We start from the raw sequence: 27057 nt of genomic DNA on the forward strand, positions 1-27057 counted from the left end.
AAGAGAGAAATTAGTCGGAACACTAAGTTAGTTGTATACAAGACTGTGTTCAAACCAGTTTTAACTTATGGATCTGAGAGCTGGGTCAGAAGTAAAACACTTGACCAAAGACCGCAGATATGAGAGTCCTGAGAAAGATTAGAGGCGTGAACAGATGGCAATATCATATTAAAAATGAGGATATTAGGAAAGAACTTGATATTGTCAGCATACAGGAATGCGTTAGCAGAACTTATCTCAGGTGGTATGGTCACTTAAACAGAATGGGCAAGGAAAGATTAGCAAAACAAGTGTTCTCTGCCAGGTTGACAGGAAAACAACCCAGAGGAAGATCAAGATATAGGTAGATTGATACGGTACAAATTGCCTTAGATGATAGAAATATAAGATCTGATAATGTTGGAATCTTGTGAGGAATTTGATGATGACTTAATGGTAAAGATAAACATCCACATCCATGCTAACAGTGGGATTCAAATCCACAGCCTGTTGGATGGAGAGCAGATATGTTAATCACACAGCTAACAATGTTGGAAACAGGCAGTAAATTTCAATAACACATTTTTGTGTGTGGAAAATATGATTACTGTGCATTGTTTACATGCTTTAAAATTTTTAAAAGTCATGTCCATTGAGTATGCTGTAACATGAGATATAAAACTTCAATCATGCACTACTGTGTACCAAAATGTAGTGAAGAGATGAAAGAACACATCGAGACTTGTTTCAAGATCACTTGCACTGCAGGTATACGTAGCTGCATGTATTAACATTTTGGAATGCCGTCTTATTTTTTGCCAAACTGAAGCTTTTTTTTGGTTCTATATCTTGGTATTATACCTATACACTTATATATTTTATAAAAGTATATACTTATATATTTTATAAAGAATCTAACTCTAATATGGGGAATGCTGTGGTATTGACAGAGGGCTACTGTCCTCTTAGGTTTCTGCCTGGTCTCTGATGAGAGCCAACAGTTCAAAATAGCTGTCAGACGAGTTAAACCTAATCAATGCACAAATAAAATGCACAAATAAAAGGCAAATATGGGCTCTTGGACACAGTCCATCTTTAGCAGGGCAAGTCAAGGTAATTATACCCACATCAAAGGTTTATTCTTATAAACTTTCTGGTAAAATTTAAAACTTTTGTTTCATTTATTTGGTTTTAAAATTACATATTTAATATCCTCATTATATGTTACTAATCTTTCAAATTCAAGCCTGTTAGGCTCTACATCTTGGTATTTCATTTTACGTCTCATAACACATCAGGGTAGGATGTAAAGATCATATATAAATTATTTAATATTTTTGCTAGGTTTTTATGTCATGGCATGGTTTGAAGTTTCCTCTTAAGCTTGTCATAATCATCTGCCTTGTAGTTCCACATATATTGATAAAATATTCCTCATGCTCATATGTACCAGAGGCATTTCAAAAATAACATTGTATGATCATGTTACAGCATACATGAAAGAATTCTTCACAAGTTCAAAGCTTAACACACTGTAATCAAATTTTTGATGCACAAAAATGGTAAGAGGAACAGGAAACAGTGATAGCAGAGTTCACATTAATTAAGCAACCAAAAGCTATGATAATTCACAGAAGCAGAAAGCTGGGAAAATGAAGACTGTTAAAGTTCAATAAAGATAATTCATAAAGCAGCTTCTGAAGTGCTCTGAAAGAAACGAAATATTAAAAAGAAAAACATTAAATATTTGGAACACAGATATAGAAAATGCAATAAAAGCAAAATAAGTGGTATACAAATCAATCCTTCTAAAATATACAAAGGAAACAGAAGAAATATAGCTAAAATCATAATAAAGAAAGCTCACCAAGATCTTGGGATAGTTTTATCAATAAAATAGAAGACAGTGGCACACCCAGGAGGGGCCCTGTCCTCCCCTCCTAAAAAAAAAAAAAAAAAAACACTAGAAATCCTAATTAAAATTCATTTTTTTTTATTTATGTTGTGTCATGTCTTCTATTTCTATACTACTTATGAATTAGCGGTCACATAAGGTGGGAATACCCTATAGCTCTCGGGAATCATGGCTGCTGTGAATGAACGCAAGGTGAACGTAGTGCTCGGACGGACCGATCCCTACTTTGTTTGCCCGAGCCAAGACAGAAGAGATCACAGTCATAGGCAATGTGTAGTGTGTATTCTCAAATCATCTACTCAACTCCCAAGATTAAATCTTGAGTGCTCGCCTCCCCACTAAATCCTGAGTGCACCACTGATAGAAGATATACATGGAAGACAAGATATAGCCTACAAAATATTAAGGAAATTAAACAATGAAGAAAGAGATATAGCACAGAATATTATAAGAATTTATGGTATGACCAAAATTTATTAATAGAAAATAATAATGAAATTAGTACTGTACAGAACCAATTAGAGTGGAAAAAGAAAAAATAAATGTATCAAAAAATATAAAATCATTTGGATTAGATAGCATAAAGACAGAATTTTGTAAATATGGTGGAGAATAATTACATTAAAGATTCTTAAAGTTAATAAATAACTGTTAGAGGAAATGTGAGGTTCCATCAGACTGGTCAAAAGCTGAGGTTATATGTATACTTATGAGATAAAGATGATTGTGGAAATTACAGAGGAATAAGTTTATTAAATGCAGGTTACAAAATATACAGTAAACTTTTGAATAAGACAAGAAATATTGCAAACAATCTACTCTTGGAAGAACAAAATGATTTCAGACATGGAAGATCATATACAGAAGACAATATTTATGTTTTAAAACAAATTATTGAGAAAAAGATGAGAATTTAATTTGGAGACTTATTTGGCCTTTATAGATTAACAGAAAGGCTTTTGATAAAATACAGAGAAAAATTAGGGAGTATAATGAAAAAACAAGGATCTCCATTACATTTGGTACAAACTATACAAAAGTTTATATAAAGAAACAAAAATAAAGTTACAATTAGGTAATAAATTAGCAGAAGAAATTGAAATTAATCAAGGTGTAAGACAGGGATATAGTTTATCCCTGTCTTACTCCAACTCTATTCACTATGTATATTGATCAAATTATTAAAATATTGAAAACAAATGATAAAACCAATTTTGCTGGCCTGGTTGGCCAAGTGGTTAGTGTACCTACTCTCCAACCAACAGCCTGTGAGTTTCAATCCTGCTGTGGACATGGATGTTTGCGATCGTCTTTCATCGCTTGATGTGAAACCACCTCTTCTCCCTGCCTTCCTATCTGTTTATTGGAGGTCTGAAGTGACTTGAAAAAGTTCCATGTTTGGTCTCTAGAGCAGAGTTACCAGACTATGTAAAAAATAAATTAAAACTGCTAAAAATAGAAAAAAAATCCTTAGCCCACCCATATGGTACATAATGTACAATAGCTTTGTAAATAACCTTTCATGGGTGGTAAAAACATTAAAAATCCTGTGAACGAGAAGAACTATTATCAAAAGAATGCCAGATAATGAAATGATCTTCAAAAATCAGTTTAGGAATTAAACAAAATTAGTAAAAAATACAATTTAAAAATTTCACTAAAGAAAACACGTCATGGCATAAAAAAATAAAATAAAGTAAAGAAATTTGAGAAAATCTGTGGAACAATTAAATGGACACTGAATAAAAAAAAAAAAAAAACAAGATGAGAAACCCAACTTAAATATTAAAGTCATGGCCACACCTACTCTATTATATGGTTTCGAAATATGGACTGTTAAAAACAAAGGTAAAAGTAACAAACAAGAAGCAGAAATGAGATTTTTAAGAGCAATTAAAAGTTGCACAAAATTGGACCTTAAAAAAAAAGGTGAAGACAAAGGAAGAGAGTTAGATATTTACAACAAAAATGAAAAGATCAGAAAATATAGAAAGAAATGAAAAGAGCATTTATTTAGGAATGAAAGATATCCACAGTCTATCAGAAAAAGTGGATAAATATAGCCGAAGGGGGGGGGGAGAAACAGGTGCAAAATAGAAAGACTAGTGAAGCCAGAAAATGCAAATGTCTAATCTTTGATGAAAAGAAGAAAAAAGCTGAGAAGTTAAGTGGAGATCAGCAAATAGGAGTCATATCAAAAGTGCTGAAACTGAACATTGGATTAGTAGCACAGGTTATCCAAACTGTTGGGTACAATAATGAGTGTATATGTTGGATACCACATCAGTGACTAATGGAATGAAAGATGGCACTGGAAGTTTCTCAACTGTTTTGACATTAGTGAAAGGCAATACTTTCCTTTGCAAAATTATTACTAGGAAAAAAGTTGGGTCCCTCATTATGGCCATAAAATAAAAATTCTGGATATGGAATGTTGCTATCCTACATCACTAAGGACTGGAGTTACAAACTATCTTCTGTGGAAAGTGCACACCGTCTTGAAAGAGATGCCATTTACTGGGCCTGTATAATAATGGAAAGGACAACAATAAATCCACAAAGCTACAAGATCTTGAGAAAATTGGAAGAACAAAGTTAGTATATTCATGCCAAATAAGCATGATTGCTTTTACAATATGATGAAGCTATACCTGGGAATTTCTCAACAAGAATTTTGTTTAGTTACTCTTCAACAGATGTGAATTCTTACATTTCTCTCTAAGGTCACATGCTGAGTTACTAAGGACAGGCCATGATTTCTTTATCTAGACCATTGGTTCCCAACCGGGGGTATGTGCTGGGACATTCAGAGGTACATGAAAAAATAATCAGTAATGGCAGAAATTACCTCATTTCCACTATTTACATTAAGATAGGCACTGAACAGAAGTGTCAGTATTTAAAAACAGCTATTTTAAAAACAAGGGATACAATTTATAGAAATTGGTTTAAAAGGGGTACACAAGTGGGAAAAGGTTGAGAACCACTGATCTGGACAATTGAATTTAAATTTATGTGCAAGTTATTTGTCTATCTGTGCAGACAACTATACCATATATTTGATTGCTTTTAATACTATTTTCTTTTCCCCCCCCTCAGTAAACATCTGTATATCTAATTCTGAAGCTGGCATCTACAAGCTACTCCATTTATACCTTTTTAAATATTTCTTGCATTTTGCTTTTTGTTGTGTATGTACTCATTTATATCTTGCTTGGCTGAATAAGAATCGTTTCTGACTTCAAAATCCTGTTAAAAGAGTGGTTTAAAACAGAAAAAGATCAGATACATCTTTTATCTGGCCACTTTCAAGTTTTAACCATCAGTAACAATGTAACCAATAAGAATTTTTTTTGCTTTGCATGTGTTCATATCAGATGAACTAATCTGCTATTATAAGAAACTCAATTTTTCACATGTTGGAAATCATTTGAAATCCTTTATAAGCTATTTAAACAGAATAGGCAAATACCTCACTTAAGTTACATTATAAAATTTTCCATCTTGAATAAAACTCATGCGGATAACAAATCAGTAGGCCATTTTTGCATTTAGCAGTTAAATATATATAAACATTTAATGTCTGGTTAATTCTACAGCTAATTTCTCTTTGTTCTTTACTGCCAGTATAATATCACAGTGGCAAAATAACTATGAATAATATCTCAATCATCATTTAGAAGTTACTATTTTGACTTGTTTATATTTTGATAACTTGTGTCAACATGAGATGAGATTTTTTTTGTAGCTTTTTTTTTTTTAAATATTAATTTCACAAGGTCCAGAACATATAGCATTAGCACAAGTATGGTTAGCTTCACCTGTTTCTCACAATGCTTTACAACAATGTTTTTAGTTCTATTTAGATTGCAGCATTATTTAACTGCTGACTTTTGCTGCTTGCGCTGATGAAACAGTGGGCCACTTCCTTAACTTGCTGCCTCACCTAACTGCATCATTTTTGATTATGTTGATTATATACATAGAGCATGTATATATATATATATATATATATATATATATATATATATGTAACTGACCAGCCTGGTTAGTGCATCCACTCTCTAGCCACCAAGAGGCTACAAGTTCAAATCCCTCCTAGAGCATGTTGTTTGTGATTGTCTTTCACCTTCATGCATTCATTCATACAAGTATATATATATATATATATATATATATATATTCATACACCCTCCCAAGATGGACTGGGTCACCATTGGAGAAGTAGACCTGATTCTTCTGCAATGGGAGAGGCCTTCACCCTGCAGTGGGTGAAAATACAGGCTGATCATCATTATCATATGTTAATAGGCAATACAGAATACAATTTAGGAATACAAAATACTGGCTCTACATAAAGACTGAAGCTCATTTTATTATGTTCAGTATCAAATTCAGATTAAATTAAACAATGAGCCAAAACATCGTAGTGAGGTTTTTTTTCTTTTTTTTTTTTTCTCTCTACTATTTCTTGTAGTATGGATTTATATCTTCTACTTATTTGGTTTGACTTTTTAGCACTTTACTGAACAAAAATCCTTACAAAGTGTTTATGAATGAAAAACACATATTAAGAAGTTTTTACTAGGATAGCATTTGCAAGATAGCATTCTTTGTTTCAATATTTACTAGGATAGCATTTGCAAGATCGTATTCTTTGTTTCAATATAGTATTCTTAATAAGAGAATGCAAAACAGAAATGTATAGTGAAGTAGTATTAATAAATATTATCAAAAAAGCAACCATACCATTAAGTAATAACATAATACTCGGCAACCTTTGAACAGGACGAATGAGTAGTTCTGCTAATGTCTCCCTTCCACATTCTGGTCTATTCTGACAACGCTGTAAAACATATATCAATACAGTGATACAGATATAAAAACAGAGGGTGTAAATATTTAAAACAAATCAAGCTGTTAAAATTGATATTCAAACTGTAATACAGATGTGTACTAACATCTGTATTACAGCTCTACCCCACCTTCTTTTACATGTTAGGCTTATTGTCAATCAACAACACACACACATTTAATTAGCAAATGAAAGTTATTCATGGAAAGCTGGGCTTAAGTGAACATCACAACTAGTTATGTCAACTACACCATTAAAAGTTTTCTATTTCAGCAATAAATTGTCATGTTTATGGATAATTGTAGTATTAACTAGTGTAGCACTTTTCACTTTATTTAGAACTAATGTTTGTTTTTAACAACTGCAACAAAGTGAGGTAAGTTCAGCCTGTGACCTATTATCACTCAATGTATTAAATTTTAATCTTAGTATACTGCAACAGGTTTACTCGTCTTCTTTTCACTGGAAGTAATGGCAATCTTACTAAGAATTTTTATATGCTATTTTATAATCAAATATAATAGTTATAAAGAGTTTATAATTCATAGCAAAATACCAAAACACAGAAAGAGATGTTAGTCAGCAATGATGTTGTAAACAAACAGTTCACAGTTGTGTATTGGTTGATTCATGGGAGTGGCATATCACTAAAAACATCGTGTGAGTGAATGCAGTGTCGTATAAGTGGGCGTAGTGATAATTCAAGAGTGTTATACGAGTTTAGCTCGCATGAACTAAACTCATATGACAAGAGTTGTCATATAAACAGATCGTTGTAAGACAGGATATTACTGTGTACACACACATACACAATAAGCCAAATCACTGGCTTATAATAATAATAATAATAATAATCATTACATTATATTATTTTTATTATGCATAATTATTATCATGCTGGTATCTTCATTCAGTCCAAAAACTCACTGTAGCAAGTGCACACTAATGATTATTTACATAATGCCTATTACGTAAATAACCTTAAACTTGTTAAGGTACTCATGACCAACTCTGGCAACCAATTCCTCATTTGTCACTCTCCAAGTCAAAAATCTGGCTTGGAGAGTGACAAAGTGCACTTTCTAACCACACACTTACACAACTTCCAAGAGTGGCTCCTTATTCTCCCCTGTCCAGCCATATATTGAAATATTTCTTTAGCATCTAGTCTATAAATTCTCCTTGGTAACTTTATGATTCTTTCATACCTTTAGTCTATCACAAGGAGCGCTCCACAAACCAGTACTAGTCACCACTGTGGCCACTTGCCTCTGATTCCTTTTCACCACTTACAAATCCATAAGGTAACCAGATAACTAAATCTATGCACAATAGTCCAGATGTAGTTGTATCAAGCCCTCATAAGAAAACAAAATGTCCTTATCCTTGCTTGTCAATGTATTTCTAAAATGAAGGTGGATCCTTTGAGCCATTCTGCCGACATTTGCAATATGTCCTTTGAACTTTAACTATCCACTATTATGTACATAACACCACATGTACATAATACATGCTAGCTGATCAAAAGTATCCGAACGCCTACTCAAAACTGTAATCAGACTTTCCTTGTGACATACTTTCCAGTAGTGGACACTAATATAGGGTGGGTTCACCCTTTGCTTTTTATGACAGCTCTAACTCTGCCAGGGAGACTTTCTACCAGGTGTTAGAATGTCTCTGGAGGAATGACAGCCCGTTCCTCCTGAAGAGCTGTAGCCAGTGTTGTTTATTATGTCGGTTGTCGGGATCTGGAGCAAAGTCAGCATTCTAATTTATCCCAAAGGTATTCTATGGGATTCAGGTCACGGCTCTGGGCTGGGCAGTCCATTTCTGGAATGTTATTGTCCACAAACCATTCCCTCATAGACATTGCTTTATGGCAGGTAGCAGATACAGACAACAGTCATCACCGAATTGATCTTCTACCATAGTGTAGAAGATCAATCCTGCAAGCGTGTGTAGTTGGCACTACACATGCTTGCAGGAATCATTCTCCAGGCATTTGCCACACCCAGATCCTCTCATCAGATTACCACATGGTAAAGCGTGATTCGTCACTCCAAATCACATGTTTCCAGTTGTTCACTGTCCAGTGGCATCACTCTTTATACCACTGAAGGCGTTTAGCGTTCACAAGAGAAATGTTTGACAGCTCCATATATAGCCTTTAACTGAAAATTCAACATACTTGGTTACCTGCCAAATCAAGACTGCATGATCAATCTCCCCAATCAAATTCTGATGCTATCATCAGATTCAATACTGTTAAACCATGGGTATCCTCCATCTCATGCTGTGGTAGGCAATTATCTCTCAATAGCTACATAAATGCCATTTCCTTTCCTCTGCAATATATTCTCCCTTCTTTCCAATGCCCATAACGATCATTTGCCCTGTGCTCACTAAACTAATTTTCCAATACATATTTTCCATATCCCCCTTTGCTCTCCTAACCTAGTAGCAACCAACTGTACATTTTTTCCTTAACTTTTTATCTCATGCCAAATACAAATCCACTGTGTCCCTCAAGAACTTCTATTTTTGCTAGCTGTAATCCTTTTATCATTAGCAATACCGCTCCCCCAGTCGTGTTCTCTCTTTCTCTGTCCTCTCTGAAAATACAATATCCTCTATCAACCAAGTCTCACTAATGCATATCATTTATGGCCAATTCAAGCAAAGCAATGTTAAACACTCCTTGCTTTTATTCCCAATACTTTAGGCATTACTATACATGCTTTCAGATTTGCAACTTGAAAAACTACATTCAATCTTTCTTATTCTCACTCACACATTCTCACCTGCATTTCACCCCTCCCAAGTATCTCTGATTTGGCACATCCATTCCCTCAAGTAACAAAATAAAACTTCACCTAACTTCAACACATTCCTTGTACACAATTCACTCAGTGATATTTGCAATTATGGCTCCTCTAAATTTGGTATACAGTGCAGTCCAATCAGTTTGTCTCTAGACAAGCTTTACTCTGTCTCACTCATATTTTAAATCATTCCTTCCTTTGGCATATTATTAACTTTTACTCTCCCTTATTTTGAAAACCAATTTATTTTTGGGAAGAAGAGAAGGGAGTAAAAGAAAAATATGATCATGTCATTTGGTATGTTTGCACGTGTACATGTATATACAATTTTTATATACATAGCTACCATGATATTCTTAAAACCTTTTACATTTCAGTACCTTCAAAAATGCATGAAATCTTGGTTTGGACACATCACAACGTATAAGAGTTTCTTTGCTCTTTTCAAAGAAGTTCACAAATGGTGGGTAAGCTTTCAGCAAATCCTTAGACTAGAAAGATACAAAACAATTTGAAATCTGAAATCATTTTGCAATACAACTGATTACAATATGAATAACTGAGCATAATTTTAAAAGTAACAAGCTTTTAGTGATGATTAACTAAATATTTATATTTTGAACATGCCATAAACCATTAGCAAATCCTTATCTTAATTGTACTCATGTGTATAAATAAGCATTATAATGAATAAAAGTAAAAAATGCATTAATGTAAGCAAATGATACTGGTTTGTTAATTAACAGCTAAGTAACCTAAACCTTATTTTAAATTACTTGCGTCAACATTTTACTTTTAAAGAAAATGTATTAAAAAGGCTTCTGGTGTATGGTACCACAGACCTCAAAATGAAAACCGAGTTTGTTGTATTCACCAACTTGGCAGCTCCACATATAGCCTTTAACTAAAAATTCAACATACTTGGTTACCTGTCAAATCAAGACATTTTCAACATGAAAATGTCTCATTTTATGGTGGCGTTTCATGTTGAAAAAAAAACAAAAAAAAAAAACAAGTATGTATGAATTTCAGGTGCTCTTAAAAAGCAGGAACTAGAACTTAACACAAAGTGTGAAAAGTAAAAGGAGAGGGAACTGATTTCATTATCTGATTCGCTCTATCTCTCTTCTCTTATATGCACTGAGAATGGTCACAAAACCTGGCTGAAAATTCTATGTTAATAAATTATAACTTGTTCCTATGTAAGTTGTTATTCTGTAATTTAATTCCTTTTTCACATTATCTTCCATTTACATGTCAATTTTCAATAATATTGAAGTCATTATTGTATAGGAGAATGTATATATAATATACATATTCTCACAGGTTTCCATTCTGAATGGGCTGGTAATGATGCATGTACATACACATGTACATACACTCAACAGAGATTGTTGTCACTCTGCACTTACTTTCTTGGATCACAGTTATATCATTCATTCAAATGAATTGTTGAGATTCTCATATACAACCATCTTATTTGTCATCAGCTATTCATTTCCTAAAAATTTTTGACAGCATAGATCAGAATGTGGCATGGATTATACTCAAATCTCAATGAGTAAAAGTAAACAGGAACCAGATGTCTCTTGCAGAACATTGATGACAATGCATAGGCTGCTGTGAGAAACTCTGGAAAAATAGGAAAATGGTTCCAGACAACAAAAGGCATGAGACAAAGGAGATCCAATATATCCCCAAGCATCTTTATCATGCTTTTAGAAGGAACAATGGATGTCAAAGGATAATATAAAGGGAATTTCAATTCAAAGTATGAAAATAATAAACAATTTGCAGATAGTAGTCATTATTGAGGATGAGGAGGAATTAGAGAAAAATGGTACTGAAGTTCAGTGAAGAAGGAAAGATGTGGATTGATAATGAACATTAATAAAACAAAAACAATGATATCTGGAGAGAAGAGGATGAAAAAGCAAATGGTCAATGGACAAGAGCCAGAAGAGAGAGAGATTAGGAACTTCATATACCTAGGGAGTAACATGATGCATGATTTAAACTGTAAAAAAAGAGATAGGATCTTTTTTATAGTCTAAATCATGCATCACGGCTACTGGTGCTCCACTAGTATACTGAAGCAGTGGAGATTAGGCAAAATAGCAAAAATAAACAAAAATTTTGAACCGCCATTAATGTTTCTTGGATAACAAAAGCTGGATAAGTAAACCAACAGTGAATGGACAAGATATGAAAAAGTAAATCAGTGAGCCTTCCCATAAAGCTGAGACTGCCGAAACGTGCGTATTCACATTGGCTTTCGAAAGAACATGTTACAGAAAGATTCTACAAATTGCAAAAGTAACAAATAAAGAGCTGTATCACAAATTAAACTGCAAAGAAAATCTAATGCAAAAAAATAATTCAAATAATTCAGGGATTTGATGATGATTTATGTCGGGGATTTGATGATGAGGAAACTAAAGTTTTTTTGGAAATATCTGCAGAATGGATAACAATAGAAAGATCAAATCTGTGATGTTTGCTACAATGTACAGTATAAATAAAAGAGGATGGCCAAGGCAAGAGTGGGCAGATGTGAAAGAGTTATCTGCCAATGTACAAAGAGAAATGACAAAGAATGGTGAAACAAGCATGAGACACCAACACGCATTATATCCATGGGCAATGATGATTACGCATCTCCTACTTTTAATTAAAATAAATTTAGTTTAATCCTTTATCCAAGTGTGAGCAAACAAAATTTGCGCCTGAAGTATCTTCAGGACTGTGGTAAGGTAGTACAATACCGGGCAACTCGATGCAAAGGTGGAGCAAGCTAACATCACTTCTATCTTAGTATCTCCCATAATGCAAAACAGTATAAACATATGTATAATGCAAAACATTACACATATCCGCAAGGATATGTATAATGTTATGCATTAAGGGAAGGGCCACTACCCAGACTAGTTTCGACCTTTATTGAGGTCTCTTCAGTGGGAGCCAGGCCCAGACGTGGAGATACCAGGCAGAAGCAACAACAAGGTCATCTCTACCTATAAGTTGCCAAAAGGTGTGCCACCTTTTTATTAAATTAATCTGGATTTAGAGAAAGATGTTAAAAATTTATTTTTCACTCTACTGTTGTACTACCTTACCCCAGTCCTGAAGATACTTTCAGGCGCAAACTTTGTTTGCTCACACTTGGATAAAGGATTAAACTAAATTTATTATAGTCTAACCAAGCGAAAAATAAACTTTCAAAATACTTTTAATTATCTGGATGGTAATGTGCTGGCTACTAGTGTTCCACTAGTATACTGAAGCAGTGAAGGTTAGGCAAAATATAAACAAAAATTTTGAACCACCGCCAATGTTTTTCTACTTAGTATTCCAAGTAAGATTTATCTATATGAAAAATTGTAGAGAAATTTGGCAAAGCTGAGTTCAGACCAAACAAGTTGTCAGAATCAGATTTTTACTTTAAGAGTTTAGAAAAAAATCTGAAGAAAAGGGTAAGGTGAAAAGGGTAATATAAAAGGGTAGAATTCACCAGAGAACAAGCACAAAATAGTTTTACTTACTCCATGCAGCATCAGTACTACTAGGTGGCCTAATCTAAATCGCCCACCTCTAAACACATGCTATGCCATGGGAAGGTTTGAATAAATACAATCACTTGAAGTAGGCTTGGTTCTTTCATTCACCTATTTTTTTTTTCTGCATAAATGACCATTTACTAAGTTTAAACCCTATGTACAGTTGTTGTACACTCCATTCATGCTATTAATTCAAATCTTACAGGTGCTCAAATGTCTTCAGCTTCAAGATCTTCCATAATCAATAGTTAAAGCAATGCATTAATCATTCTCCAGTTCTGTCTTCATTTCCTACAAAAATAAGCACAATCCAATTTTCCTTACCTTCGATAATACCCAAATCTCAGAAAACACTAAGATCTCTCTTTTAATGTGAGAGTTGAATCTAAATGGATTTTTCTCCATCAAAATAGAAAATTAAACTAAGTATGAGATCTGACAGCATACAAAATAATTCAATAAATAAATTATATCAATAAATTTTGCTGTATTCTTAAAGAAAATGACAATATTTTAAATCAACAGAATCATATAGTTAAAATAAAACAAATTCATCACAAAACCCTATTACAGGTATTAAAACATATTAAACAGTCATACGTGATTTAAAATGATATTGCCAATACTAATATCATCTTTCCAGTTGTATAATACTTCTGCAAGTTCTTCCCTTATCTTTTTGTGAACTTCATAAATTGGTGGTAAGTTCCCAAAGATTATTTTTGCTTCTGTTGGAGCAAGTAAAGGTCCTCCAACTTGCTCAGGTTGTTCCAATGGGTCCTTAAAAAGCTAAATAAAAAAAAATACAGTTTCAATAAATAACTACTTTTGAGAAGAGAAAATTAGCTATGAAACAGTAAAAGTTTAATGTTTAAAGCATTTGTCAAACATACAGAAATGAGTCCCACAATATCTATGTAGAATGTACAAGACATGAAAATTCTGAGAATGGCCTTGTATTCTTGCATACATGGCAAGTCAAGCAAAATTCATGCGAGTGTGCATTGTTCGGACATGTCCGTGCTATTGTATTGAATCACATCAAAATGAGCTGGTAGTTTGCAAGTTGTGGTAGAGTTTGAAAGTGTGTGTTGCTTTTGGAAGAAAAATGAGGAATGGAATTCAGAACAGCAAATTAACATCACGTTCGGTGCAAAGTTAAGCAGAAGTGCTAGAAATTCTAGATATTAAGAATTGTTCATGGTGATGTAATGAAAAAGTCTAGTGTATTTAAGTGGTATAAGAAATTGAAAGGGTGATGGGAAGATTTGAGAGATGATGGAAGAACTGGGCAACCACAAATTCAAATATGCGAAAAGAAAGACTGCATCAACTAGTTTAGTCCAAAAGACAATTAAGTGTATGGTTAATAGCAGAAGAATTAAATTTAGACAAAGAAACAAGAGGAAGATTTTGACAGATGATTTAGGAAAGAGAAAAATTTAGACAACTCAAATTTTGAGTTGTCCAGGAGAATCTGGCAAAAAAAAAAAAGCTGGATTTGTCCTCAACTTTTGGCTATTTCCAAAACAGAAGAATGCCTTGAAAGGATGCAGATTTTCTGATATTTCTAATATTCAATGTTATGTGGTGATGACAATAATAAAAATCATTCCAGAAATCTTTTCAACAATGACAGCATCATCTAAGTGCATTTCTGCCTGATAGGGTTATACTTTGAAAGTAATAGTAGCCACTTGCCAAAAGTATGCAAATATAGTTTTTACATGTGCATTTTGGGAATTTAATTATCACACCTTGTCTTAATTATTCTACACAAGTATTATAAATACTTCCATTAAAATAAAATAACATATGCAGTCACTCACTATATCAAACTCATTTGCTATAATGGAAATTAGTGATAATTCTCAGACAAAGATTCATCATAATCAAATTCCTGCCATGTACCCTCAAGGGGTGTAACAGGATATGATAGTACTACATGAAAAATTTACATCATTACTAACTTCCTATCTACAATTTTCCTCCAAATCAGTCTATTACTTGTCAAGACTCCAATATTATCATTATCAGATCTTATATTTCTATCGTCTAAGGCACTTTGACAGTATCAACCCACGTATATCTTGGTCTTCCTCTGGATCGTTTTCCTGCCAACCTGGCAGAGAACACTTGTTTTGCTAATCTTTCCTTGCCCATTCTGTTTGAGTGACCATACCATCTGAGATTAGCTCTGCTAACGCATTCCTGGATGACGACAATGTCAAGTTCTTTCCTAATATCTTCATTTTTAATATGATATTGCCATTCATGCCATCTGTTCATGATTATAATCTTTCACAGGACTCTCATATCTGCGGTCTCTAGTCTTTGGTCAAGTGTTTTACTTCTGACCCAGCTCTCAGATCCATAAGTTAAAACTGGTTTGAACACTGTCTTGTATACAGCTAATTTAGCGTTCTGGCTAATTTCTCTCTTATTCCATATGAATTTATTCAATTGACTTCCTACCATACCAGCTTTGCTGATTCTGTTGTCTATTTCCATATTTAATTTACCATCTTCACTAAAAACTGTGCCTAAGTAGCTGAAATGTTTTACTTGTTCCACAGGTTCCCCATTCACAACACAGTTGATATTTTCAACAATTCTACCTATTTTCATTGTCTTTGTCTTTTTAATGCTGACCTTCATACCATATCTATTACAACAGCTATTCAATTCAGTCAGGGAATCTTGCAAACTTGTAGCGGATTTATTCAGAAGTATAACATCGTCTGCATAAAGCAAAGAGCTGACATTAACATCTCCAATTCTGATATCATGTTTAATACCACTTTCCTTCGTAATGTGATCCATATAGATAATGAATAACAGAGGGGATAATGTACATCCTTGTCTCACACCAGATTTAACATTAAACCATCTTCCTGTACATCCTTCAATTCTAACTACTTACAACTCAAATAAAGACTAAGTATTGCTTGATATAATGCCCCATTGACACCATCTACCTGTAGCGTATTGAATAGCTTCTCTCTTGGCACCTTGTCGTATGCCTTTTTCAGATCGACAAAACTTAAATACAGATCTTTGTTATATTCCCATGCTTTCCCGGCTATTTGTCGTAAACTGAAGATCTCATCCTGACAGCCTCTATTTGGCCTCAATCCATCTTGTTCTTCACCAAGCTTTTTTTCCACAATTCTTCTCAACCATTTCTCAAGTATACTGGCATAAATCTTTCCCAGAACACTCATTAGGGAAATACCTCTGTAATTCTCACATTCAATTTTATTTCCCTTTTTATATATGGGCACTATTAGAGCTCTACTCCAATTATCGGGAATTTGTCCCTCTGTCCAGGCTTTCTGAACTATGCAGTGAAGCCACTGTAAGACTTTTATACCACCATACTTCAGCATTTCTGGTTGAATATCATCTACTCCTGCTGCCTTTCCACATTTCAAGTCTTTGATGGCTTTTTTCTACTTCAAGTATGGATATGTATTCCTGACTGTATGCCTGTTGAGTGTTTTTTTTTTTACCACTGTGCTATCACTGCTTGTTTCATTTAGCAATTTTTCGAAGTAATTACTCCATACTTCAAGGATATCTTTTTCTCCTGTTTTCATGTCACCTTTATCATCTCTAACTCCTTTTACAGCTCTTTCCTTCATTTCTAAGCTTCTTCAACAACCTCCAGAATATCTTACCACCTTCTTGATATTTATTTTCTATGTTCTTATCAAAGTCCTCCCAGGACTTTCGTTTAGCTAGTTTTAGACAGTGTTTAGCTTTCTTACATTTGTCTCTGTATTCTCTAAGAGCAAAAGCTGACTTATTTGTCAGAAACTTTTGATATGCTTTCTTCTTTTCCTTCACTGACTCTTTAACTTCCTGTGTCCACCATGGAGTCCTGATTTTTCTATCCTTGCAGACAACCTCACCACATGCCTCATTGGCGGCCGAATCAATCAGGGTTTTCTTCAAGGCTTGCCACTGAATCTCCAAGGTTTGGTTCCTGTTCTCAAACTCTTTCATTTTTAATTCATTAATCTTTGTGTATGTTAGTCTACAGTTCACATCTGAGAGCTGCTCAACTTTTATTTGCTTTAAAACTTTCTTACATGTTATTCTTTTCAATATGAAATTCAATTTTATCCTGCTCAAGACTAAATAGTGATCACTTCCAATTTCAAATCCTCTGTACATTCTGGCATCCTGCAACATGAAAACATCACTATCAACAATAACATAGTCAATGAGACTTTTCTTATTCCTTGCCTCTTCTCTCCCTGTGAATTTGTGCACATTTTAATGTTGGAACATGGTGTTAGTAATAACCAGTCTATGTCCTGAGCAGAAATCCAACAGGCATTTGCCATTATTATTAGCTTTGCTCTTTTCTCCAAATTTTCCCAATATATTTTTATATGTCTGACAATCATTTCCTACTCTGCTATTCAGATCCCCAACAAGGACTTTTCCTTTTTCATTGTGTCAGTTGCTTTTTCTGAAGCCTCAAAAAATTCCTCCACTTGTACCTTAGTAAAACCTTCTGTGGGGCCATAGGCACAAATAGTCTCGTTGTCCAGTTCCCCATTCTCATATTTGTCCACATCACTCTAGTTGACCCATAACAAACAACTCCTTCAGTTGTTCACATTTGCTATAATAAATGCTGACCGTACATGCTTTTACATAATAAAATAAGATGTAAAACCATTGCATTGCACATGGTATTTAAAAATATTTGAAATTTTAATAAGTTTTAAGTTTAGTTAACTTACTGTCATTATTGTGTGAAGGATTCCTACATAGTTAGTTTCAGTCTGCAAAAGTTCCATGCATACATGTTGTCGGGGAGATAATTTAGTATAATCTATATTTTTTACTGGGAGATGGGAACCACTATCCTCATAGGTATCTGAAACAAAAACCATATTACACTCGACTATAACACCTTTTTTTTTTTTTTTTTTTCAGAACGTTCACATATGACAGATTCATTTAACGAAAATAGTCTGAACTTGCATATGTACAAAAGTCATGCCATGAACAATGGTCAAAATAACTGCACAGATTAAAATACCATTTTATATTCTTTATATAAAACTAAGAGATTGAAAAAAAAAAAAAGAGTTAAAAAAAAATACTTGTCCCTACAACCTACCAATTAAAATAGAAGCTTCAGGAGACAAAGTACCATCCAGAAAAGATCCACTAATTGATAGCTTGCCTTCACTTGACCTTCTTTTATACTCTGGTATTATAGCAAGATCAATAGCTGATGCTCCTTCTAGTGCTAACTGGTGTGCTACAGTTTCTAAACGTTTTCTTTTACTTGCACGAGATGGTAATACTACTGATGCACTGGTTGCTTGAGAATTCCTATTTCTTGCCATTTGCTGCAAAAACAAAATCAAATCAAATAACATGGAAGGGATGGGAAACACAGTGAAGAGCTGATATTTGATCTTGAGACCTAGTTTATTCTTATCAGAAATAAGTTGGATAACTGGAGGAGAAAAAATGTAAACAATTAAAATAAATCTGTTCTCAAAATAAAATGTATTTATATAAAACAAAAAAACTACATCTGATTCTGAGGTAAGTCCTAAGTAGCTAAGTCGTTTCCTAAGTTAACATGAAACAGAGATAATGGATGCAAGGGTGCTGCTGCATCTTATAATTTTGTACATATGATAATTAACTAAATTTCCAAAATACTACTTGCATCCTCTTTACTACTGATGCACAACTACATAAATAATTTTTCACTCAGGTTTATGTTAAAATAAGAACTGGACTTAGTCCTACATTTAAGAGGACATTTTTTTTTTTTATGTGACTCCCAACCCACAAAATGATGTTACAGATCATAGTACATTAGTTTGCACTGTGAGTAGGCTAAGTTAGATAAATCTGGAAACTCTGCTCTAGAGACCGAACATGGAACTTTTTTGCAAACCACTTTAGGCCTCCAAATAAGCAAGATAGCAGTTTTACACTGGGCAATGAAATTCATCTTCCACCCAAAATTTAATGTGATGACTGGATAGTGACAGCAATGATCTCATACCCCAGGGTATGAGAAATGCATATAAGGACTTTTTAAATGGTGAATTAACCAGTTGCATATAAAGGATGGCAGCAACTCTCCTCCGAGACACTAAGCTGTTAGTTGTTTCACACTGCAAAAGATTAAGAAATTCAGTCTAATTAGATCTCTTAAACTGAAGGGGAGAAGTGCAGGTGAGCCATCCCCTTTATTTGCAGATACTTCTACAGCTAATATTAGTCAATCATTTTTTAACCAAATCTAGAATATTGTTGTTTCTTAAAGTTCTCCACAATTTTCACACAGCTGAAGTGCATATTGTAAATGAGCAGTACAACCACCATAAACAGCACAGTAGCAAGTTGCTGCTATGTTACTGCTTCTGCTATTAATTACTAAAAATGTTAATAAAGCAGCAATATCTAAACTGCAGCTGAACTTCTGCCATTACTTGACTTTTTTTTTTTTTAATTTATTCCAATGTTACTTGTTATTGCCTTTAAATTTTAAATGACAACCATTTCTGAATTTAATTTAATTCTGAATCTAAGCCTGGTTGGCCAAGTGGTTAACATGCATCCTCTCCAACCAAAAGGCTGCAGGTTTGGGTCTCACTTTGGGCATAGATGTTTGTGATTGTCTATAGGTGGGAGATGAATTTCATAGTTGGGTGTGAGGCCATTTCCCAACTTAATGGAGGTCTTAGTGACTTGAAAAAAACCCATGTTTGGTGTCTAAAGCAGGGTTTCCAGATTATATAAGAAAATATAAAAATAAAAAAATAATAAAGGAAATAAAAAAATTCCTTAGCCCACCCATGGTACTAATATACTATGGGTTACAACTTTTTGTAGGTGGGAAAATCACAAAAAATTCAGCATATGCAAAACATTGGTCACTGCACAACAGGGTACTTGTGTATAGTTCCACGGCCAGTGAAAACCAGAGATCCAGTGAGGGGTTGTATGTAAAATATGCATTATAACCATCCATTATATAGTGAGCAAGAAACACTACTTGAGAGACCAGCAGATGCTTTTGACAGTGACACTTTCAGTGAGTGCTCTGAGATCCTATCAGGATATGAATGTAGAGTGCAGTCACATTGTATTGTGACATCAAATCTATCCATTAGCCCATACAAGACATTGCACCCTTTGCTCAACATCATCATGCACTTTTCAGTTTTGTTAGTGGGAGGATATTTCACTAATTTGCTGCTGTTCTTAAGGATGCTTAAGGTTCTTAAGGGATAGTTAAGGGTCAAAGCTGTATAACTGAGAGGACACCTTCACATAGCCTTTAAAGGAATGCAGAGAACCTTCCCCTGTTGGGTATCCACCTGGATACTGAACAAACGAGGATGGACTGGCAATTTGGGATTTAGAAGACCTAACTGTATTCTTATTGGCTTAAATCAATATACAAAATGATGGTACAACATGACAAAATTTCATGCCGGCTGGGGCGTCGCCTGGTTAAACAAGGTCCCCGTTGTTTTTGCCAAGGAACCAGGGCGAACAGTGGAAAGTCAGCTACTGGAAAAAATCTGAAAGCACACCACAACTCAGCATCGCCAGAGTTAAAGATCGGTACTATCAACATAAGAAGCCTGAATGGCAAAGAAATGGAGCTAGCTGAAGAATTAGATAAGTACCAGATCGACATAATAGGGGTGACAAACAAAAACTGGTGAGATCTTTCTGAGCAATAAATACAAAATGTTATATTCAGACAATGACAATCAAGGAAAAGAATGAATAGCCATAGTATTCAACACAAAATACGAGGCTAATCTTCTTGAATAGAGGCAGTCTCAAGTAGAGTGATGTGGGCAAATATGAGAATGGGAAAGTGGACAACGAGACTTATTTGTGCCTATGGTCCCACAGAAGGTTCTACCAAGGTAGAAGTCGAAGAATTTTTTAAGGCTTTAGAGAAAGCAACTGACACAATGAAAAAGGAAAAGTTGGTCCTTGTTGGAGATCGAAATAGCAGAGTAGGAAATGACTGTCAGACATACAAAAATATTTTGGGAAAATTTTGAGAAAAAATAAAAGCTAATAATAAATGGCAAATACCTGTTGGATTTCTGCTCAGGACATGGATTAGTTATTATTAACGCCATGTTCCAACATAAAAATGTGCACAAATTCACATGGAGAGAAGAGGCAAGGAATAAAAAAAGTCCCATTAATTATGTTATTGTTGATAGTGATGTTTTCTTCCTGGTGCAGGACACCAGTGTAGAGAGTATTTGAAATTTGAAGTGATCACTATTTAGTCTTGAGCAGGATAAAACTGAATTTCATATTGAAAATAATAACATGCAAGAAAGTTTTAAAACTGCTCAACTTTTAATAACAGGTGAGCAGCTCTCAGATGCGAACTGCAGATTAAAATACACAAAGATTATTGAAGAAAAAATGAAAGAGTTTGAGAACAGGAACCAAAACCTTGGAGATTGAGTGGCAAGGCTTGAAGAAAACCCTGATTGATTCGGCCAATGAGGCATGTGGTGAGGTTGTCTGCAAGGATAGAAAAATCAGGACTCCATGGTGGACACAGGAAGTTAAAGAGACAGTGAAGGAAAAGAAGAAAGCATATCAAAAGTTCCTGGCAAATAAGTCAGCTTGTGTTCGTAGAGAATACAGAGACAAATGTAAAAAAGCTAAACACTATAAAACTAGCTAAACAAAAGTCATGGGAGGACTTTAGCAAGAACATAGAAAATAAATATCAAGAAGGTGGTAAGATATTCTGGAGGTTATTGAAGCAGCTTAGAAATGGAGGAAAGAGTGCTGTAAAAAGGAGTTAAAGATGATAAAGGAGAAAGAGATATCCTTGAAGTATGGAGTAATTACTTTGAAAAATTGCTAAATGAAACAAGCAGTGATAGCACAGTGATAAAAAAAAAAAACCCTCAACAGGCATACAGTCAAGCATACATATTCATACTTGAAGTAGAAAAAGCCATCAAAGGCTTGATATGTGGAAAGGCAGCAGGAGTAGATGATATTCGACCAGAAATGCTGAAGTATGGTGGTATAAAAGTCTTACAGCGGCTGCACTGCATAGTTCAGAAGGCCTGGATAGAGGGACGAATTCCTGATGATTGGAGTAGAGCACTAATAGTAATAAGCCTAAGTAACATGCCAAATCTCAACAAATTTGGTTGTATGAGACTACCCCAAATTTTGGAGACTTACATCATAAGACCTTCATGCCCAACGGCCAAGAATATACATAGTCCCCTAGGGGACACCATCAGGACTTTTAGGAGAAAAATAGCTTCCTCGTTTTGTCCTCATTTACTGTGTGTAGTGCCTGCATGCACGTGTCTTTATCGTAAATTCCTGTGAAGATGGCAACGTGACATTGTCGAAATATTGGAAATATATATTAAAGTTTAATTTATATTCTAGTGTACGTTGTTAATTCCTTAAATTAATTAATAATCACGAAATAGTGAAAAACAGGTCATTAATCAACCTAAATGCTCTTTTCTATGCTTAAGTATTTTTAGAGAATGAATGAACTCTTAGGGGTGCCACTCCAAATGTTAGAACAGTAACACTGCAGCCACATCTGCAATATCTTACTAACAAACATTACTAAATAAATCCAAAGCAGAATTTATATGGGAAGCTGAGATCACATTTACAATTAATATTCTGAGGGACCAGTTAAACTAATTGTGTACAAGGGATGGCACGGTTGCATCTACTACAAACATCACAGTTAATTTGTCAGTGTAGTGAAAATGCATAATGTGACATATGTCCAATTTTAACAAAAATTAAAATGGCTCAACAATTGTTCTTCAAAGTCTTAAATATCAAGTTTCATTCATTAGTTCATATATTCTCAAGTTGTTTCATTCAGATGAATGGACAAAGAAAGATAAAAAGTTAATACATGCTGTTCACTTATGAGATGTATCACAAAAAGGGACTCATGTATATCATACTTTAATAATACTACCAGAAAAGTCAAAACATCTAAACTTACCTCATCATATACATAAAGTTTTTCAAGTGCACGAGCATCAATTTGTATACTTGCCCAGAACCACTGAAATAAACCAATGTTTTACTCTAAAATTGCATCTGGTGAAAAGGATACACTAACCATAAACAAGTATTCCTAAATAAATTTTAGATAATGATTATGAAATTTTTAAATATTTTATATAAAATATATGAAGTATATTTTAAACCACAATTCAAAGACTTTTGTCAAATATTGGCTGCCAGCCACTTTTTTTTTTTTTTTTTAATATCATGGGATAAAAGATAACCTAAAACAAAGTGGATATTGCTGCTGCTAGCCAAACATTTTATCCATTATTAACTTCTTTTAATATAAAACCATATTTAAGGAAGTAGTAGTAATTAATATTCACCTAATTATGCTTTATATCAATTTGATCGATAAACTGTAAAAAGTCACTGAAATATACACTAACTTTGACAGAATTTCTTTTTTAAATCCTATCCAAAAATAGTGTCTGAAATGCAGTCTGGTCCATAAGTTTTAAGACAAAAAAAAAAAAAAAAAAAAAAATATATATAAAAAAATCAAAAACACCCTTTGATAAAAATGTATTTGTTATTTGAAATACAATCCATTGGCAGCTATACAGGCTTTAGTGCAATTGTCGTTTTTCGGAGATCTGCAGAAAATTCCACACTTATTCGTTTGTCTTTAATTCATCGGTTACAGCTTTTTGGATGGCTGGAACATCCGTAAATTGACATCCTTCCAGCTTCATTTTAAACTTGGGGAACAGAAAATAGTCTGAAGAGGATAAATACAGTGGGTGGGTGGGGGGAATGATAAAGTGGGAGATATTTTTGTGTCAAAAGATGATGCACATTTGCAGCTTTGTGAGCAGGTATCTTATTATGCAACAGAAAAAAATCTGATGGCCAGAAAGTGGTGAGATGAACATATTCAATGCATTCATTAATTATTTGTGCACCATTCCTTGAAAGTTAAAAAAATTATCAACATGGTTTTGATCCATGACTTTTGAAATCTCAAGTTCTATGGTCTGAGAGGTGTCTCACCAAACCATTAAGAACTTTGTTGCTCAGTTTCAGGATCATAGGCAAAACACCAACTTCATCTGCCATAATGGTTTTGTCAAAGAAATTTTCATCTGCATCTGCTCTTCTCCTTGCTCAGTTGTCAAGGTATGCAGAAAATTGTCTACACAACTTCCTCTTTATTCAGAATGCAAAGAATGATTTTTAGGGATGTTTGAAACCTCCACTATCATCAGCAATGTGATTCAACTATCATTCTTCATCAGCTCTGTCAGGGTGGCAATGTTTTCCTGAGTTCAAGACAATATGGGATAGCCATTTCTCTTGTCATCTACCAACTCCTTTCCATCACAAAAACACAAACATCACCTGAAGACATTAGAGATTGGTTCAGAGTCTCATTTTCACATGCCTTTTGCACCATATGACAGTGTTTCATATGCCTTTTGAACATGGCAGAAATATAACCAAGCAAAAAAACTTGCAACATCTCTGATCCAGAGTATTCTAATAATAAGGTGTGACACCTTTTGGCTACTTGTATATGGAAATGTGATTTCTGCATTACTTCAATTGCTATCACTTCTAGGTCTGGCTCTTACTGATAAGACCTCAATCAATTGAACCGGTCTGGGTAGTGGCCCTTTCCATAATGCGAAGTATTATAATGTCCATAAATTATATATTTAGTTTAATCCTTTATCCGAATGTAAGCAAACAAAGTTTGCGCCTGAAGTATCTTCAGGACTGGGGCAACTCGTGGTAAAGGTGGCCAAAGCGTCACATCACTTGCCTTTCCCATAATGCAAAGCACATCTTCTTGTGGATATGTATAATGCTATGCATTATGGGAAGGGCCACTACCCAGACTAGTTTCGACCTTTATTGAGGTCTCATTGGTAGAGATGACCTTGCTAATGCTTCTGCCTGGTATCTCCACTTGGGCCTGGCTCCCACTGAAGAGACCTCAATAAAGGTCGAAACTAGTCTGGGTAGTGGCCCTTCCCTTAATGCATAATATTATACATATCTGCAAGGAGATGTGTTTTGCATTATGGGAGATACTGAGATAGGAGTGATGTTAGCTTGCTCCACCTTTGCAACGAGTTGCCCGGTGTTGTACTACCTTACCCCAGTCCTGAAGATACTTTCAGGTGCAAACTTTTTTTGCTCACACTTGGATAAAGGATTAAACTAAATTTATTATAGTCTAACCAAGTGAAAAATAAACTTTCAACATCTTTCTCTAAATCCAGAGTAATTTAATAAAAAGGTGGCACACCTTTTGGCAACTCGCATAGGTAGAGATGATCTTGCTATTTGCTTCTGCCTGGTATCTCCACGTCTGGGCCTGGGGCGCCCATTGAAGAGACTTCAATAAAGGTCGAAACTAGTCTGGGTAGTGGCCCTCCCCTTAATGCATAACATTATACATATCCACAAGGAGATGTGTTTTGCATTATGGAAGATACTAAGATAGGAGTGATGTTAGCACACACACACAGATGTAATTCTTTAATAAGAATGTGCGAGGAACTTCAAATGCTATCTTCTATGTACAGTACAGAACATCCAATCTGCACCATTGGATATGTCACTATCAAAGTAGTGTGTATGACCATCCCATTTGACTAGTGAAAGACTGGACTGCATGTTTAGATATCCAATATTTTCCCCAATAGGGTAGTTCTTTTGTCATTGTCAGTAACATAACTGATTGTATACAAAAAACAAATTTTGACAGCAGATGAGTCATATAATTAACATTAAATTATTATTAAGACAGACCTTCAGGGAGTCTGGGACTAATCAAGGGAGGCCACATACTAGCGTAGAGCTATCATATTTATTCTTGAATTCATTCACATTACTTGCACATCCAATGTGCAAGCATCCAATGCAATCCATTCCAACCATGCACCATCATTATATAAATAATGCTATATTTATATAATGAAGTAGATAATATTCAACCAGAAATGCTCGAGTACAAAAGTTTAACAATGCTTATTGTAATTTGTAAAATTACAACCTGAAATTACACTTATGATAAAAAAGGTTTTAAATCCTATTCCACATACTTAACATATTCATAATGCCTCAATTCAACCAAGCCATTATGCCTAACACAGTCCCTCACAGGTGACAATTTAATTTCCAAAAAGCTAGTTGGAAGGGTTTCATGGAAGATCTTGATAGCTCCATGGGGCCAGTCCACCCCCAAACCCCCAAGAGTATCCCCAATTCATAAAAATATTGAGGAAAATCTCCACCAAACACATTTATCCAAGTGTAAGCAAACAAAGTTTTCGCCTGAAGTATTTTCAGGACTGAGGCAACACGTGGTAAAGGTGTAATAAGTTAGTTGATGGAAGTATTTTTTGCCTGAAGATCACTTCTCCCATGACAATTAAAGGATTAAACCAAATATATAATTGGTGGCATAGCCAAGTAAAAATACTTCAATCGACTATCTCTAATCTAGATAATTTTAATAATAAGGTGTTGACACCTTTTGGCAACTGGTATATGGTGATATGACTTCTGCATTACTTCCATCAGTGGATCTGGTTCCCACTGATGAGACCTCAATAAAGGTAGAAACCAGTCTGGGTAGTGGCTCTTCCTTTAATGTATAGCATTATACATGTTCGCAAGGAGATGGGCTTTGCATTATGGGAGATGCAAAGACAAGTGATCAGAACTTATTCCACCTTTACTACGAGTTGCCCCAGTCCTGAAAATACTTCATTCGCAAACTTTGTTTGCTTACACTTGGATCAAGGATTAAACCAAATATATGAATGGTAGCATTGCCAAGTGAAAAAATTTCCATCAACTAGCACAAAC

The 27057-nt window shown here is 34.4% G+C and overlaps 1 protein-coding gene across 2 annotated transcripts in view; it reads right to left on the reverse strand.

Moving 5' to 3' along the window:
- Positions 1 to 27057, reverse strand: part of pbl (epithelial cell transforming 2 pebble) — a 237909-nt gene that overhangs the window by 69118 nt on the left and 141734 nt on the right. For both annotated transcript variants that reach the window (XM_090413580.1, XM_090413579.1), the window contains exons 10-15: positions 23168 to 23230; positions 18269 to 18503; positions 17886 to 18022; positions 13729 to 13917; positions 9952 to 10062; positions 6644 to 6740 (exon numbers count right to left, since the gene is read on the reverse strand). In XM_090413580.1, coding sequence (XP_090269706.1) covers positions 6644 to 6740; positions 9952 to 10062; positions 13729 to 13917; positions 17886 to 18022; positions 18269 to 18503; positions 23168 to 23230 — 832 coding nt within the window. The remainder of the gene's footprint in view (positions 1 to 6643; positions 6741 to 9951; positions 10063 to 13728; positions 13918 to 17885; positions 18023 to 18268; positions 18504 to 23167; positions 23231 to 27057) is intronic.

This window comes from Typopeltis vanoorti, chromosome 24 (genome assembly GCF_054136105.1).
Source record: "Typopeltis vanoorti isolate ZY-2024b chromosome 24, IOZ_Tvanoo_1.0, whole genome shotgun sequence".
Lineage (NCBI taxonomy): Eukaryota > Metazoa > Arthropoda > Arachnida > Uropygi > Thelyphonidae > Typopeltis > Typopeltis vanoorti.